This window comes from Manis pentadactyla, chromosome 16 (genome assembly GCF_030020395.1).
Source record: "Manis pentadactyla isolate mManPen7 chromosome 16, mManPen7.hap1, whole genome shotgun sequence".
NCBI classification, from domain to species: Eukaryota; Metazoa; Chordata; class Mammalia; order Pholidota; family Manidae; genus Manis; species Manis pentadactyla.
The window spans coordinates 13,382,172-13,401,463 of NC_080034.1; the positions used below are offsets into that span (position 1 = coordinate 13,382,172).

Below are 19,292 nucleotides of genomic sequence, written 5' to 3' on the forward strand. Positions count from 1 at the left end.
TATCAACTTTCAGGTCACTGTGCCCTTTAATGTGCCTTGTCACACAAATCACTTTAACAATCAGTTAACTTCTTGTTTAGTAAACCCAAAACAATCTGGGAAAATTAACTGACACAAAAGTAACCTATTTACCATAGGTATTATTTACTGACAACAACAAAAACATAGAGTGAAAAGAAAATCAAATTGGATGTTTTCATCGTTGCTTTGTAAGCTATTACCAAATGTCCATTGTGATTGTTCTTATTTTGACTTTTTAAAGTTAAAGAGAACTGAGCAAGATAGCTACTTAGAAAATTTTGTAGCAAACTGTGTAATAGAATTCTTAAATATGAGAATTCACACTGTTTCTTTAAAAATGAAATGCATTAAGACGAATACAGCATTCTTTGGAATAATTAGTATTACCTATGTTATTATGAAAGGAACATTTAAGAGTTTTCTCTTTTCTGTTGTTTTCAGTGGTTAATTAATTATCCTGCTTATGCAGTCCAGGCTATGCTGGCCTGAGATGTGAACAGGACATTGATAACTGCATTCTGAATGCCTGTGAGCACAATTCTACATGCCAAGATCTGCATCTCGTTAGTATCCATGAGTATTATTCATATATCTTGATTTGGGCTAGCAACATTAATCCCGACAATTACGGTTAACTTTTGCCATTCTGGCTGGCTTGTATGTATACACAGATCCATACTTACTAAGATTAGACTACAGGAACTCAAGCAATTTTTTTAACTTACTTGTAGTAAAAAAATGTTTTATTCACCACTGTATATAGGTTGATGTAAATATGGTTAAACAAATGGCTGATTCTTTGGATTCACAGTTCTTGGTGATATTGAATGTGCGTAAAACATCAGAAATTATTCTAAAAAGTGCTAGTCTGATAGTCACCTACTTTCATCTAACTCAAAATTTTATATATACACACATAGTATACTTCACTGTTATTTGTAATCCTAAATTTCACTTTTACTTCCATCTTCTGTTGCATTCTCCCATCATTTCCTTCACTCTTCTGTGCTGGTTCTGTCCCTTTAGTATGTGACCATTTGTCATTGCGTTTGTCACAAGCATGTACCATTCTGCCTTAAACAGCCTGTGACACAGTTGGCAAATCAATGGGATCACCTCAGGCTCCTCATTTTTCAGAAAGCCTGACATAAAAGATATCTATTCAAGGTGGATTCACTGACTGGATCCAGAAAGTAAATGGCATACAACACAGGTTAATGCTTCAATACTAGTTTAGGCTTATAGTTTATCCTCCGGCAACAGGGCTGATTTTCACAAAAGGACCACACTCGCCGAAGTTAGAAAAATAATGCTTTGAAGCCCAGACCTATTCTTGTAATCCTGTTTTGACTGTCAGTGTACTGACGTTGTTTGTTTTTATAGTGAAAGGATAGTTTGTGGCAAATTGTTTCTTTCTGACACATAAATGAATTATAACTGATGTTTGGATAGCCATGCCCAGAACAGGAATGATCCATAAGTTATCTGGCCACTGTAAGGAATGTGGAGAGGCCCGTTGCTTTGTCTTTGTTCATATCAGGTGCTCTGTGTAAGCCAGTCATTCTAATCCCATCCCACTGTAGGGAAGAGCATGTGACCCTACGCTGGTCTGTGAGATAAGAGTGCAGTTCTTTCAGGAAAGGTCTCCTCTCCTGCACCGAGAATATAAGTAAAAGGTAGGTGTGAACTTTTCTAGACCTTCCAGTTTTATACATTGAATTTTATACATGTAATTGCTGTTGCCATTTTCGGACCCCAAGGAGGGGTGTGGGGTGCTTCCTAATGATGAGTGACCCTGAGGTCATCAAAACCAAAAGATAGAGGAAACCTGGCCCTTGACCAATTGATGAACTCCTCACAGAACCCCTAGGGTGCCTGCTCAACCTCTGGATCTAATTATGTGTGATCACTATGGCTTATTTTTTAATATGGCTTGAGTAAGAGTTCATTTTACATGCAGATAAATCATCTAATTTTCATAATTCAATTACCTTTACTTCAACCTATGATTTCAGCCATAACTTCAGTATAACAGGAGTTTACTGTAGTAGAAAGAGCATCATGCATATCATAAGATTCCATTTCTCAACCTGATCTTAGCACTACCTATCTGTATGACACTAAGCCAATCATTAGATAAGTCAGAGACTGCAGTTTTGGAAGCTGTGTGATAGCAAATAATAGAATTTTCAAGCATAGTATTATCTCACTTATCCATATTATAAATTGCTAGTAGGAAGCTATTCAGACTAACTTTAGGCTAATATTAAAATCTTGACTCCTACTTCCAGAAATTGTTATGATAAGAATAAAAAATAACTTTAAAAAGTCAAATTCATAAAAACAGAGAATAGAATGGTGGTTACCAGCCTCTAGGGTATGGGGGAAATAGGGTAATGCTGGTCAGAAGGCACAAGGCTTCAGTTACAAGATGAGCAAATTGTGGGGATCTCATGTACAATATGGTAACTGTAGTTAATAATACTGAATTGTATGCTTGAAATTTGCAGAGAGAATAGATCTGAAACTTTCTCATCATACACACAGTAACTACAGAAGTGATGGCTGTGTTGATTTATCTTACTGTGATAAACATTTTATAAAGTATACATATATCAAGTCATCATGTTAGACACTTTGTCAATTATACCTCAATAAAGCTGGCAGGGTGGGGAGAAAATAAAGAAACAAAGCAGATAGAATCAGGAGTAAAAAGGACATAAAGTTCTCTAAGTTCAACAACTAGATTATCATGTTTTATTAATTGATTTAAATATGTTTTAATATATAAGGATATCATTGAAATTAAGTAATGCCTAATCATAATTCATATATCAATTGCAAGAATAGGAAAATGATAGGTTTGGCAATGTCTCCAAGAGAAATGTAATGGAGACAACAGACTGTTTTGAAAAACTAAAGAATATTCAAAGCATTTGATAGCTTTTGGATATTGTATCTGGAGAACCAAGATTAGTCTCGAATTTAGTGATTCTGTAGAAGGATTCGGAAAAGCTGTTTTGCTCATAGAGAGGATTTGCTGCATTGAGAAATTACAGATTAATAAGGACTAAGAAAAGGCATAGAGGACAAAGCCGAGGAGAAACCAGGCACAGACTTCCAGATGTCTTCTCCCAGGGGAATTGCACGGCCAGCGAGTAATTCTCTCAGAAATGGTGTGTGACAACAGGTATGAAGTGTTGCGAACCAGGAAAGCTCATTTACTCCGTGGTGTCCAGGGTTTTATTCAAGTCAGTCACAAGACCTGGACTTCAGCTGATCAGTCTCCACCTCCTGCAGTTTCCAGACTGGCACAGGATGTTCAAAAGGCAGCTATACAAAAAAAGTCTTTCACCATAAATCACTTCATTAGCACAGACTGTGTGGCACAGTCCCAGGTATCAGGTATCAAACACACTCCTGTCAGGCAGGATATTCCAAGGCTCAGAGGTTATCTTCTAGGAGCCAGGAAAGGACCAGACCTTCCTTGGAATTTGTAAGATTTAAGCATCCATGCCTTCTAACTATTGCACCAGTATTATATTTACTATTGCATTTTTGCGTAGGAATAAATAGTACAGAATTGAGCAAATAATGCATCATATAATAATAAACTGGAACAAGAAATCTTTGCAAAGACTCTAAGTCAGGCAGAAAGAGCTAAAAACTCATAATTTTGAGATAAAACCTGGCTAAAATAGACAATATGAATAGTTGAAATAAAGTGAAGTTCACTTTGAGTTTCATATTTGCTTCCTCTCACCAACACAGTAGTAAAAGACAAATTATAAAATGCTGAAACTTTGAAGTGAAAGAAAAGCATGATGTGATATCTCTGCAAAGTATTTAATGATTGTGATAAACAGAAAGATGAATTTATTCAATCTATAAGGTACTCACATGTGGCTGTAAGTCCTTTTCATGTCGGCAGGACTCAACCCAAGTATCCCATTGACATTAGGTTTGCTTCTCCTTTGTTCATGTTGTGGGTACAGCTTTAAATTAACATTTTCACCTTTGTAGCATTTCCTCATGATTAGATGTAGCATCATGCATGTGAGCTTAGATAAGTAGCAGAAAATGAGAAGACTCTGAAACCAGGATGAGAAATATTTTGTAACAATCAGCCAGTTTTCTTTTCCTTTCTTTATAATTCAGTAAACCTAGGAAAACTTGGGATGCTTAGCACATAATAAGACACAAATGTTAAGAGTAGGTAGAATATAATTTATTCCCTCATGTAACCTTCTTAGGTATTGTTGAGAATAACTACTTCTTTATGGTTATATAAATATGTATGATCAAATTATTCTAGTATTTTCCCCTCTCATTTTATTTTCATTTGCCTCTGTATCGTACATGAATAATGAATGCTTAATTTTGATAACAGCAGGAGAAACAAAAATAGTGCAGAGCTAACATGTAGAAAGAAAGAAATTCTTATTAAAATGCAACTATATCAAAATTTATACATATTGTGTATACTGGCATACTACAGATACAAATATTCGCCCAAACTCAAGTGCCAAAGACAAACTGAATTGATCTGTTTTCTAGTGCAAAATAAAACTGCCTTTACCATCATCACCATATGGTTGAAAAATCCATCAGTCATTTGAGAGCTGCCCATTCCTTCCCTTTGGGATTGCAGGGTAAACACCAAGGGTGGTTTAAGCCAAGTTTATGAGGGAACAGCCCCTGCCATGTAGTTCATCTTGGCTGCTACTGAAATGCCCATTGTGTCATCCCCATGTTCCTCTCAAATACAGGTTAATCTGCCAAATGATTCCAATCTTTTGATACCAAATTTGGCTCCTTGGACCTTCTCTGCACCCCTCGAGTGCATGATGCTTAACTAATTAGTGGTCAGTTCCCAATTGTCCCTTCACCATATCCAATTGGAAACACTAAAATCTCAAGTTCATGCCCTCCATCAGGGTGGAATCAGTCCAGCTGTTCTCTGTCCAAATACAGAAGCCCTCATTTCCTTCATGCCCTCCATGTCCATGAAGATTTGCTTAATCTCATTTGATGGTTAATTAACGCAGCGACTCTGACTCAGTCTAAGAGCTTGGGAGCTCCAGAATTCTCCAAACACACAAAACTATGTAAATACACTTCTTGATGGAGAAACGAAATATTCCATGTTTGTAGCAAAAGAAGACAATAATGAATTTCTCTGTTATATAGGAATATGATAAAATTTTTCAAGCCTCAAATATCTTAGCTCGTATATAATTTTTATCCTGGCTGTGTTGTACATTAATATTGCTTTTCAGTTGTGGATCCCATAGAACATCATCTGAAATATTAAACCTCCAAAAAATAATTATTTCCTCATTTATTTTAAAACCTAAGTAGGTTAAACATTGTATAAGTTTTGAGTAAAGTGAAAGAGTAGAGATTATATGTGGAGATTGTCTGGCTTTGACATGGGTTTCTTCCATGATTTAGTACAAGTCACTTCTATGATTTAGTACAAGGGCCATAAAATGAGGGGTTGTTAGAATATTCATTCAACAATATGGCATTATTTTATTAATTTAAGGAGAATATAGTTTTGTTTTATTTAAATACCAAAACATACATAAGCAAGTGTCTGTTATTTGAATGTTTAGTTAGGTTAACAGTTTCTTCAATAAAATGAAAAAGTTGGACACAGTTGTTATTAACCAGGGTATTGCCTTTTAAAATATGTGTGCTTAACATTCTGATCTGATAGATGGATCCAGGCATGCAGATAATTTATAATTCCTTGTGATTTTGATGTGTACTTCTATTTGAGAGCCACTGGACTAGGAATCTAGATGGCACTTGGTAGCTTTAAACTTCTGTGATATTGGGGGTGGAATACAGAGGGTTTCTATTTCATGTGTATTAATAACTCACAATTTATCACCTTAAGGATGGTCTGAAAATTTGAGAGGTTTCTTCCTAGTGTTTTTAGCAGCATAATTTATTGCATCTTCCATTTAAAAGTACTATTCTCTTTTGGATCCTTCCAATTTTTTCAGTGTTTTTGTTTTTAAGACAAGAGGAATACATCTAACTTTCTCTTTCCAGTCTTTTTGTAAGGGAGATAATAATATATTGTTTTTTCCTTGCTTGTAATAACTTAGTGAAGTGTCACTTTCTTTATTGACATTTGCTAATCAGAAAATCTGTGCATGAAATTATAGCTTTTCAAAAAGGCTGCGCATAACGGTTCAAATCATATTGAGAGTTTTAAAAAACAATCAATGACTGATATAATTAGTCAATGATGTCCCAATGGTTCAGTTAAGTGTTTCAATTAAATTGATTAGTTGTAGCATCTTCAGTAGTGAATTTACAGGCAAAAGTTTAATCTAAATCTTAATGTATTAGCTAACAACCAAACTCATTGTTAAAAAAGGCACTGTAGTGGTTAGGTAGCACAAAATGAAATCTTTGGTCATGTCCATTCTAAATAGCCTATTTCTGTTTATGTAGAATAAAATCTGCCTGAAAAGGTTGTATTACCCAGATCTCTACCTTTCATTATACAGATCCTTGCTATAAGAATTTGGGGGAATAATTCAGTATTATATTTATGAAAATGGTTCATTACAATGGATGTCTGTTTTCTATCCTTTCTACAATTCAGTAGGTTATAGAATTGTTTTCTCTGGGTAATCCAAGACTAATATAGAATTTTTGTTCACTCAACTGTGACTTATATAATTCTTTCCCCATCAGTTGTTCCCCCTCAATTGTCAAGTCAGATGTCTATCTGAAGCACCCCACTTTTTCCCATCTAATCTGTCATTTGGAACCTGTCGTGGCCTTGAAACAGATAACCAAATTTATTAGGATTATATTCAAAGTAAAGTAATCAAATCTAAGAAAAGATTTGATGATCCATTTGAGTAAGGAAATACATGAGCTTTTATTTCTTTGGACTTGTGAAATCTATTTTGGAAGCTCAGACGTATTTTTTCATCTTTCTTATTCCAAGATTCATTACAGAGTAGTTAGGTTTACAGAGGGTTCAATTTTGTGGCTTCAGAAATCTATAGAACACAAAAACTAATAAATATTGTGTGATAACATAACTGATTAGAGAGTGGAGTTTTCCATTTTCAGACTAATAAAAACGGATGGTTCCCAGAAATAGTCCAGCTTAAAAAATTATTTAGAACTGATTGAATGCAATTTCTCTTGCCAATATCAGCCAAAATGCATCAATAAATGGGTTTATTTTCAAAGAATTGTAAGACAGATTAAGTTTCAACTTATTTCAATGCAAACATTGTATTTTTATATTATCATTTGTTATATTTATGTAACTATAACTATAACTCAACTCTAGGCTTCAAAATTTACTTCTGAGAATTTAGTGAATAGCTACCATCCACAGTAATTCCACTTTTTCCTAAAAAGCATTCTTCCTGTCCTTTGAATGAATGCCATTTTTAATTTGTTAAGTCTACATAAGACTGTTTTTAAAAACTGTTACATTGTGTTCATATGTTGGTTTTAAGAAGGCAAGAGAAAAAGCACATCTTCCTTCAGAAGAACAAGTTGACCAACAATTTATTACTAACTGGTAAGAAGAGTGGTCAAAGGATAGTAAATCCTTCTTCTCCATCAGTAAAGAACTCAACTGTGTTCTCGTTCTGGGTCTACCTAACTCTCCATTTGTCTGCGAGGAGTTTATTAATAGTGAAAGTTCTAGGACATTTTGAATTAGAAAGTGGGTATATATCTGTGGAGATAAGCATATGTGCAAAATATGCATGCATACATGTGTGTACACACAGAAGAGAGAATATATTTTCTTTAGTCTTTTGCCAACTATCCTCATTTAAACAGAAATTGAGAGCTTTCCAAGGTTAAGTTCTGGAGCCCGGGTCAATTATTTCATATTTGAACTTGTTTTGGTTATTATATGCATAAATATTAATTAGAGATAGCAGATAAATAACCTTGTTAAGTAAATTCATGAAAAACTTTGGTTTTGGGATAGTAAAGAGTGGCCTGTGGCATCATCTTAGTTATAGCATGGCTAAGTTTTGCAGCATGTCCTGTAAAACCAGAGGTTGCACGTACTAGAGGATGGACTTTTGAGATAGACAGCTGTTACCTCGAACCAGTCACTTACCCTTTCTCAACCCCAATCCATTCATTTTTAATAATGGACATATTCATAGCAGCTATTTTGCAGAATTATTATGAAGATTAGAGGATGCACTGCATGTAAAATGCTTAACATAGTGCCCGCCACTTAAAAACCAATTAATAGCTATGTACCATATTTGGTGATGATGGTGATGAAGATGATGATTTAGTTTTGGCTACAAAAGAGAGCGTGGCTGGGGAGGAAGAGGAAGAAAGAGAAAGAGGAAATAAAAGGTGAATGAATGAATGAATTGAATAGTCAGATCTTTATATCTCTTTACTATTTTTAGATTTCTTCACAGAGTTAGAAACCCACAGTGTCTGTACTTACGCCAAGATTCCAGGAATTCAGCATGTGTGATAACTTTTATTTTAAATGATCTCAGGCTCTCGGGGTTCTGGGGCCAGCCTGTAAGGCTTGCTGTGAGGTGGCCACAGTTCCCCTGAAGCGCTGTACCTGAGAGAGACAAAGCCGAACACCTCAGCCCGATCCCCCTTCTCCTCAGGAATCACACCTTCAGTCTGGCTGACTCCACTTAAATTTTATCAGTACCACACAGCCTTCCAGGTCAGGTCCCCTGATTGAAGTTGCTGATTTAAGTTCTGTGCCCCCTCAGAGCAAGAAAATCTCCCTTCATCTAACTGCTGTACTTAAAAGGCCAAGAAAAAAATTTTTCCTATATACTTAAAAAGATTGAAACAAAAACTCAAAAGATACCAATGTGATTGGCATGAATATAAGTGTAAAAGGGTGTATGAGCATAAATATACATCTAGATCTAGGCCTAGAGTGTTATTACAGATCCTGTGATTTTTTTTTTTTAATATATACAATCACAGGCTAATTGCTTGTCAGAAAATACAGATCTCACTTTTTCCTGTGATGTGGTGTGCCTTTTATAGTTCATTGCTATAGCCTAGAAATATACTTTACACAGAAAAATGTTGGGCTCATAGAAACGAAGCAGGATTCTCATGATCACACAGTAATAGCAAAGTTAGGAGGGGGCTGCATATCTCATGCCTCTCTCAAGATTTTCTTTCTGTCCCCGACCCTGCTGCACCCCTGAGAGCATCAGAGCCTGTGTTCAGTTGCTCAGAGAATTCATGAGACCAGGAAGGACAAGAATCCCAAGAGCAAAGCAGCTGTTCAGAGACCGCACAGTACATCACAGTCTCCTGTGCCACCGCCAAAGATCACCTGTGCCTTTGCCAAAACATTTTGGACTCACTTCTTGGGGATTCTGATTTAGTAAATAGGAAGAGAGGTCTGAGCCTCTGGGCTTTTAAAATCCTCCACAGAAGATTTACATGCAGAGCCACCCTGCATAAATACTGGATTAGCTGCATTCACTGGAGTGCCTGGAGAAGGGGCAGCTATGGCAGTAGTTTATATTTGTAAGTCTCTCGTATGGGGCACTGAGCACTCAGCCAGTGCAGATCTTTTCTGGAAGCCTGCACTGAGAGGTGTCCTGAGAGGTGCAGGGAGGACAGGTCCATTCAGGAAATGGCCTATCGATAGGTGATAGGATGCAGGCACAGAGATTAAATTTTAAGCATCAGTTTCTTATCTGCAGAGTCACTGGGCTGAGGATAATTTAGAGTCACAATTCTAAAAAGTATTTTCGGATAAAGATAGTTAGGATGCTAAACATTTTTTTCTCTCTCAGATGGGAACATTTGATAGAAAAAGTGCTATCATCAGCTGGTTTTGATGAGCAGTTCTAGAAGTCCTACTCATCAAGTAATTGGCTACCAGAGGACTTTGGTGTGGAAAGAGCAGGCTGACCCATTAAGGGACATTACTGAGCACTGATTTGATAGCTATTGAACAGAAGGGGGCCCTAACGATTTTTTTCCAGAATATACAATTTTTTCTAAATTATGATTTGATACTTGTAAGATACTTGGAATTTGAGAGTGTAATCCCTCTTGCTCCCCAGCTGAGATCTTCTCTCAAGATTTGGGTGAGAGTGTCAGGTACAAATTATATTGAAGGTAAACTGCACCCGTCATGTTACAAGCTTGCTGTCACAGAATCGCTGTTCTATGGCTCTTGCTAAGGCTAGGCGGAGAGCCAGAACTGAAGAGGGAATATTGGTTAGGAAAGATGCAGTCATTTCATTCATAAATGCACTAAGAGAAACTCACAGCTTCTGGGTACAATTGCACTGAACTTACAAGAGGCAGTGGAGCACAGGAATGTCAGTCCCTAGGCTTAGAAGCAGATGACTAGAGTGTAGCTTACTTCTCAACTGCAAATATAGTACTGAAAAATAACTTGCAATCTTATAAACTCAGCAGCTTTCTTCTTTGGTAGGGTACTCAGCCTGGCAAACCCTAGTGAGAAGCTAGTGGCTGTAGTAACTGGAATGAGCTATACCCAAATGTTTTGGGTACTCAAACTGCTTTAAAACTTGACTGTTCATCCAGCTGCCTAATACTGACTGTGAGACTAGGAAAGGGCTTTGATCTTTCCCCTGTACTTATGGCTCAGTGCATTTTAGAACTAGGCATGATATGTATTTTTGGTTACTGAGAAATGGGAAAAATCAGACACCCACGTTACGGAGCCTGTGAAGCACGTGTGGAACATGATGGAAAGTGAAGCAGGAGTCTAGCAACAGGCACTAAAAAAACCTGAGAGTAGGTGGTAGTGTCAGGAGGTCAGAGCAGCCCAAGAAGAGATATTCAAAATGCACTGCAGATCAGTATTTGCTGTACCATAATTCTCAGAGCAGGTGTTTATTGCCTTGCAACAGATTTAGAAGTCCAATTTCCAGCCTTCAGTTGACTGGGAAGATGTCAAATGAATGACTTCAATTCAGAGATTACCTGAGGTGATAGTATAGAAATGTACTTATACAAATTAAAGCTTAAATACTAAAATTATCTAGTAAAGATGAGGGTCCTCTCTAAACAAATTTTAATTTTAAAGAATAAAATTTCTCAAAATTTGGTATTTAAGATATTTTACTAGGTGTACTATATGTTAGAAAAGAATGAATAATTTCAATAATAGGGAAAGGTTCTAGGATACTGTATTTTAACTCAGCTGTAAGTACTTTATTAAACACAAATTTTACCAAAAAATTTCAATTTTAATGAAAGAATAAGTCAATTCAACAAGAAAAAAATCATAAGAGAAAAATAACTACCCCATAGCTTCTTTTGCATTAATGGGAACTTTTATTGTATACTGATACTCAACAGAAAATTCTAAATCTTTTGAAAACTTTTTTTAAAGATATGAACCACTGGTCAGTTCTCTCAAGGGATACCAGTTACCATACTTAAGCCATCAGGGAGTTTGTGTTCTTGTAGACGGAAGGCACAGGCCAAACTTTTCTCAAAGTTGCCAATCCAAACAAGCTTAATCAGTGGGTTTCTGTCATTTGTTCACCCAAGTCTTTCTTTGATCTTGTATGTGATGAAGTAAAAATAAATATATCGACAGTTACAGCAAAATCAGACTAAAATTTTAGTCTCATTTTTTTTAGTATATTTTGGCATTCTGGGACAACTTTTAAGATAAATTAATTTTAACAAAGCCTAAACCTAAAACAAAATTTAAAATCAGTAGTATAAAAGTCCAAAGAAATATAATGTGCAAAAGTATTTTCTATTTATCACATATCATCCAAGTATTATTTGGCCCTTATTATTGTCTCTAAGAGAAGAACTGGATGAATAAAAACCCTAACTGTGCAAATCAAAAATCTAAAACAAACTCTAATTAATGTTATTGTGATTTATGTATAGATATCTGTAAAGCATTGCAGGTATTGCCATGAAGTTTTTAATAAATAAAGTTTTATATGTTTATGTAGGATGGCCTTGACAGTCAGTACACATTTAAAAGGATCTTCCTATATTTTAGTTGAAGCAGAGTCAAAATGTCTGAATAAAATTAAGTTATTCTGAACTGCATTTCCATTCTCCATTTTGTAGTAAATGTTATGTATTATATGCATATGTGTGTTTTCTTTGTTATATGATAGGAAGAGTTTTAGAAGAAAGTTAGATGAAGTGGGGGAATTGGAATAAGATTGTCTTGAATAATGAGCCTAGAACCTACTTATAAAGACTTTTTCTTATTTCTTTATACTTTGTTTTAAGGAAGTTATTCTTTTATTATGATCAAAATTAGGACATGCCCTTTCCATTGTGGTTGGGAATCTAGACTGGTAGACTCTTCATTTGCCTGAATATTGGTAAATATAATAGCACATTTTAAAAAGCTGTCTGATTTGGAGTCTCTTATGCGATCATAACAAATTTAAAAATTGCCTTAGTAAGAGAGATGATATAATTATAGAGGGCTATGATATAGAGCATGGCTAGATACTGGAAAATGTGATAAACAGGAAAAACTGAGAATAGTCTGCTAGACAATTGGGGCAGACCATATGTCCCATGAGTCAGGGTAGACTTTCACAGTTACTTTTTATCTAAGTTCTCTAAACCTACTTTTAAAAATACTTGCTCACTTTATTTGATATATAAATTCAATATCAGGTTGCAGGACACAGCAAACAAAAATACAGATTCAATATTGCAAGGGGCTTACTTATACAATAAAAGATCAATATTTAGCTGATATTCAAATTAACTGGGTGTCCAATAGTTTATCTAACAACCCTAATACAATTAGGTTTAATTTTAGAGAAATGTACCTATCAATCATCGTAAATGTCTACTGTGATGTTCCTGTCTTTTGCAAATAGGTTTCTCTTATACCTCACCTAGATAAGGAGTTTGCCATGATTCAAATAAAAGAAGATAAAATTGTCTAGAAATGCTTAGATTGTGAAGAGGAATGGAGAATCACAAAGGACGAGAATGAAACCTGGGGGGCTTTGTTCCCATTCTCTGGCCTGGCAATTTAGCCAAACAAATGGGGCCAGTGCCTGAGGTGCTTACTGTTAGGCTTACTTAGTTAGATCCCAAACTAATTTGTTACTTCTTGTTGTTCATGCAATCAACAGACGGATCGAAGTGGAGAATTCTAGCCCCAAGCAAAGTCATAACATTTATATAGATTAAGACATTTTTGCAGGCTTCTGGTAACTTTTTGACAAAGACTGTCTTTAGTGGCCATCTGCTTTTGTTCACAGTGATGACCTGTTATTGCATCAGCTTAATTGTCATCTACTGGACCAATTTATTTAAAGCCTGTCCTGTATCTATGCACTTATAAAACAAAGGATAATTCATGTCACATATATGCAAAAGACTACACCAGAAAATTCATAAATGTGAATGTTAAGGGAGAACCCGATCTGTATTCATTTTCTGATCTTGAGTAAGAGTTACAGATTCCACGTATCAGAAAAATAGTTTATTTTTTATTTCTTTGATAAAAGCAGGAAGAATCTCAACATTCTTGAAAAACAGTATCTAGGAAAGAAACTTTTATTTCTGTTAGCGAAAACTTGTTTTGCTACAACAGGAGTGGTGAGGGGAATGGATGAGAATAAAACCATGATTGCATCAAAAGGAGAACTCCACCAGGAAAATCAACCCTGGGCAGTACTGTAAGATGAAGAGGAGTTTGTATTGCTTTATTGCATAGTACATCTTATAAATTCATTCCAAATAAGTTTCTAAGAAAGCATACTCATTTTCAACTTGATATCATTTCTTTTCTGACAATAAGCTGTAGATAGCTAATTTTTTTTCAAAGAATTCCAGTCCTGTTTATCTTTTATACTAAAATTGATTAGTACACAGAGAACTGAGCTACCTTTATTCTGTAAATAAATCTTTAATAACATTTTAAAATTTGATGCCAAATTATTGCATGTTCTTTTCTAGACAGTTTAGAAAGGTAGGGAGACGTAATTTTAAAAATATTTAAAAGTCTTTTCAAATCTTTCTACCAAAAGGGTCATAACCAGATACCCTGCTTCAGAAAATTATTGTGGAAAGTATTGTCACATATCTTTCAGTTTGCAATAGTTAGTTCAATAACCTATCTGCTCCTTTAGAAGATCAGTCATCTGGTGGAATAGTCAATCCAGAACATGGGCATCCCTCCTTCTACATGACCGGAAGAGTAAAAACAAAGGTGGTTTATCTGGAGGCCCAGAGATTGAATCTGGCCTCAGAAATCTTTAGTTTGGTGCCCATTAGTTGGTCTGTAACAGTTTACACTTAAATTGTCCTCCAAAATTCAAAATCACAATAATTCCATATAAAAACCAGGATGTTCATTTTCTTTTGAATCATCAGCATATCCAGTTAAGTGCAGGCCAGGTTATAGCATGGACAGAATTTGGGAAGCTGGTAGCCTGACATTCTTTAGGCAGCCCTCCACTTGGCTGTTTCCTCAGTTTATTAACCACTGAGCAAAATCACAATAATTCCATATAAAAACCAGGATGTTCATTTTCTTTTGAATCATCAGCATATCCAGTTAAGTGCAGGCCAGGTTATAGCATGGACAGAATTTGGGAAGCTGGTAGCCTGACATTCTTTAGGCAGCCCTCCACTTGGCTGTTTCCTCAGTTTATTAACCACTGAGGCTCTCTACCCAGTGTCCAATGTACTGGTGCCAAAACACTACAAAATAGTGAAAGTTTGTCCCAAAGACTGGTCCTCAGTTTTATGGTTTCATGATCCGTCCATTCAAAGACTAAGCCTCAGGAGATATTTTTCCACCAAGACCAAACAGTGAGAAATGACCCCCAAATCAAGCCAAAAACTTAGAAAAAAAACAATGAAGCAAATGTTCTTTACCTAATGGAAAAATCAGTATGTTCATTGTAGTAACTTCTATAACATGTACTAACCCAGAGGGAAGAAAAAGGGCAGGGATCCTTCAATGGGCTTCCTAATAGCATCAGAATATTTTTTTAAATAATGACTGAGAGATTTGTGGACAGCAATTTTTTTTCATCTTATCCTTTTTATGTTGGGAGGATCATTTTTCGTGAGTAGAAATATCTAAGTACATTTGCACGTGGGTGTGAGCTGTTGGTGTTGGTAGAATCAAATGAGTGATGTGTATATGTTTATTATCTGTTTATCCTGACACAGATAGTTGATATACTTCCTTATTTCTTTTAGTCATACGGAAATGTGAATAGATTAATTGACATAATGCCATTATCTATCTTTTTTTATGTTTTCACTAGAGGAAAAGTGCACTCTACGGAGACAGATTCAGTTAAGTAAGTCACTCTTACATCATATTGGACATTATCCTGTTTAGGCAGCCTAACAATCCTGTTGACGATTTGCCCATAGGTGACCTCTTTTAAAGCTAATTCCTATTCCGTTGCATTCTGTCAGTCAGTAAGTCAAAACATGAAGGGTAATATGAAAAATTTCTCTTTTTAAGGATCCAAAATATCAATGTGAAGGAAAAATACAAGTGGCATGAAGTCATAATGTTATAAACTAAGAACCATTTAATCCATGATATATATTCATTTAATAGATTGTGCTTGACATCCATTTCTCTGGCACTGACAGGCATCCTAAGGATTTTTTTTTAAAGATTTCCCAAGTAGATTTAGATCTTGTTATTGAAGAGCTAAAATACAAAGAATCTGTGTAAATCAGACACAAAAAGACTATTATTATTCATTGTGTCTGGGGGTTTTGCTGACAAGTTGCTGACTTATTCAGTATAAATGCAACCCAACAGAATGATTGGAATTTTTTTTGTGTAATTATCGAGTGGATCTTTAGTATTTTCTAAACCATCTTCCATCAAATCTACATAATGAGATATCTACTTTAAATTAGTATTATTTAATCAAATTAAGTACTTTAAAACCCTTCAAAATCATTTAAAAATTATATATATCCAAAGGAGTTGACTCGGCCAGTCATCTGAAGATATTATGCAAATCGGCATTAGAACTGAATTGCTATGCCTGTCCATGCCTCTATTGAATCAAACTTTTTCCACTAGTTTGCAAACACCTTTGATTCTGATCTAGCAATAAAACATTTTATTCATATATTTCCAAAATTTTTATTACCTGTAAATTATGCACATGACTTACTCTACTAATAAAATTATAAAAACCAGCACACAAAATACAAATGAAAATGTAATACAGTAAATGAAAAAATTATTTTTAAAATGTTTGCTAATTTAATAGTTATTATAATTGATTCATGAGTGAAGTGTAATTAAGGGTACTGTCTTCCCTCTTTTCTTCCTGTGTTTTGCCATGATTTCTAAGTCAGCTTCTAACATCGATTTGTGAAAATATTTTACTGTAAGGACTAACCAAGAAGAAAAAGATACTATACAACAGTCATAGTTAAAAGTGGAAAATACATAACATTGTGTGCTCACTAAATCACTGTATTTCCATTTCAGCCACATCCCCTAGGCATGCAAATCCTGTAGGGAGGAATGGGGGTGCTTCTCGCTGGCTTCTCCTCTTCTCTGTTTGCCTCGCTTTTGCTGCAAGTACTATTGCAGCCTGATGTTACTGAAATCTGTGGTTGCCTGGTTTAAAAATATAACTCCCTACAATGAAGGGCTTTGTTTATTCATTTCTGTAGTCCTTTGGAATATAGCCACTGATGGACAATTCCATTATTATTGATTCATTCATCAAACCGGTTTGATTGAGTCACATTAGCTCTGGGAAGGCCAGCCTCACCTCCGTCTGCCATGTATCATTCCCTTTTCCCTCCAGTAAGCCTCACATCATTTTCTTCTAGCCCAAAACCCAAAGGAAACCTTGAAAGGATCCCTTTAAAAATGCTCCACAATATATATTTTTTTGCCATGTTAGATTCCACTACTACTGAGCCAATATAACGAAGCGGTTAAGATCTCGGATCTGAAGCCAGACTACTGTCATCAAATTGTGGCTCAACCGTCTTTGGGCTCTATAACTGTTTGCTAACTCTGTCATTTTTCTGTGCTTCAGTTTGCTGAGCAATCCGAGGAAATAATATGGACATAACGATAAAGGAATTGCTGTTTTTGTGAGGGGATCAGGGAAAGTTAAAAGGTGACATTTAAATAATCTCTGAAAAAAGTGAGTGAGAAAGTGTACATTAAGGGTATTTTTGGAAGACTGGGCAAGGTCAAGGGGACAGCGTATGTCAGATTCTTGAAGGAAGAGGGTGATTGGCCTGGGAAGAAACAGAAATGGAGGGGAGTGTGGCTGGAGTGGGAGCACACGTGCAAGGAAGGCTGAGTTCAGGAATGAAGTGCGGGGCACATGATGACGGACGTAGCGCGCTGTCTGAAAGATCGTTTTTAACTCCGAAGGGGGGCAGGGCCTCAGTGAAGGACTTTGAACAGAAGCATGACAAAAATCTGATGAAAGTCTTATCTTTTTCTAGGATTTAGTTCTTTCTCTGCTCTGTCTACAACGTTGTATTCTAATTCAGTGGACTTACATATCTTTTTTCCTCTGTAGGCTTCCGGAGGACCAGGACCGTTCATTATTTCATCTTTGAATCTACAGCGCCTAGTACACTGCTTAGATTAAAATAGGTGCTCAATAATTATGAACTGAAGGAATTAATTGCAAAAATGAGAAAAGATTCTCGTTTTAATCAGTCAGCTGAGTGTAGTAGAAATAGCTGTGTTCTGCATTCAGTAGATCTAACGTTTTTGGCTCAGAAACACTGGCTTTGTGACCTTAGGACAATTCCGTTATTATTGATTCATTCATCAAACCGGTTTGATTTAGTTATTTGAACAAAATTTTGCCACTCCCAAATTATCTGGGACTTGGTTTTCTTGTTTTTACACTGAAAGCTGTATCTACTGTAAAGCCCTATTCTCTTTCAAGACATCCAGTTCTAAATTAAGGGTATTTTGAGCCTCAAGGAATTTTTGTCTTAACTTGCTCAAATGGACCATTTCCCAGGTATGTTTTAATGAAATTGAAGATTAGAAACTATCTCTGAACTATTAAAGCCTAAGTCCTATTGAAAATTCATTAGTTTCATAAAACTTTAAAATGCTTCCTCCCATTCACTTTGACATTGCTAATGATCTTGAATCTACTTTTCCCCTTGATATTCTTATATTGTCTAATTCATAAAACTTAACAAAGCATACAGCACACATAAACCTACATCGCTCTTTAGTATAAAGGAGATAGGGACACATTAAAAGATACACATTAATGCAGCTGCATAAAAGCAACTATATTAGTTAGCATCAGACATGCTATAATATGAATTCATCCAGTAATTATTGAAATATGCATGTCATAATTCATGTTTCATTAATAATGTACCATAAAATACAGCATATAAAGGAATATATAATATATTTATCATGACATTCTGGAGAATTATCTTGAGGCTACAGGCTAATTTAAAATATGATCATTCTTATCACATATTCTGGGCTATTTCATGAAAACAACAATATATTCTATTCATGACCTAGCTTTAACTTGACTCCTCTGAAATTTTCCTCAACTATTTTTAATGCCTTGAGGGAATGGGGTGGGATTTAAGCTAAGATCATTTCTCCATAATCATTGCACATTATTGTAGCATGTTGAAATAATAATAAAATTTAGCATTGCCATATTTTAGGTCAAGGAAAAAAATAAGCTTGCACCATCTTTTCTGTTATTGCCCATCCCTGGGTGGAAAATCTCTCTCCCCCCTTTTTTTTTTTTTATTTTACCAGTGAAGACTAAATAAGGGGTGTCATTTATTTTACCTGAAGGACTTTCTACCAAATAAATCACCTGGGACCATAGGGTTTGGTAGTGTCCCTGAGAGCTTTGTGGCTTTTATTATAGTGGCCCTTCAAAGTAAAGTCCAGAATGTTGTTGACTTTTTCAGATACTGAAAATAATTTGTAATGGCCTAAGGCATGGCAGCCTTAGGGACTTTTGAAAATTGTAATCCATGTTTCTTAACTGATGTATGCAATGGCATATCTTTGAAAATATTTTTCAGTCTTTATTATTCTAGTGTCTGGATTGCGTAAACATTTGTTTTACATAACAAAATGAGTCATTTATTTTGATTATATTCATTTATTTGTTTTTCCTCTACCCTTTAACATACCCAACTCCATCACTGGCATAATTTGAGTCTGCAGGGCTTACCTGTCCAAAACTGATCTTTGCTTTTTCTCCTGAGGCTTAACATAGTCACATTCTTCCAGGGTACATGCC

The 19,292-nt window shown here is 35.5% G+C and overlaps 1 protein-coding gene across 1 annotated transcript in view; it reads left to right on the top strand.

Moving 5' to 3' along the window:
* Positions 1–19,292, top strand: part of EYS (eyes shut homolog) — a 1,412,275-nt gene that overhangs the window by 344,862 nt on the left and 1,048,121 nt on the right. Inside the window, 1 exon segment of the mRNA XM_057494276.1 lies at positions 463–584. Coding sequence (XP_057350259.1) covers positions 463–584 — 122 coding nt within the window.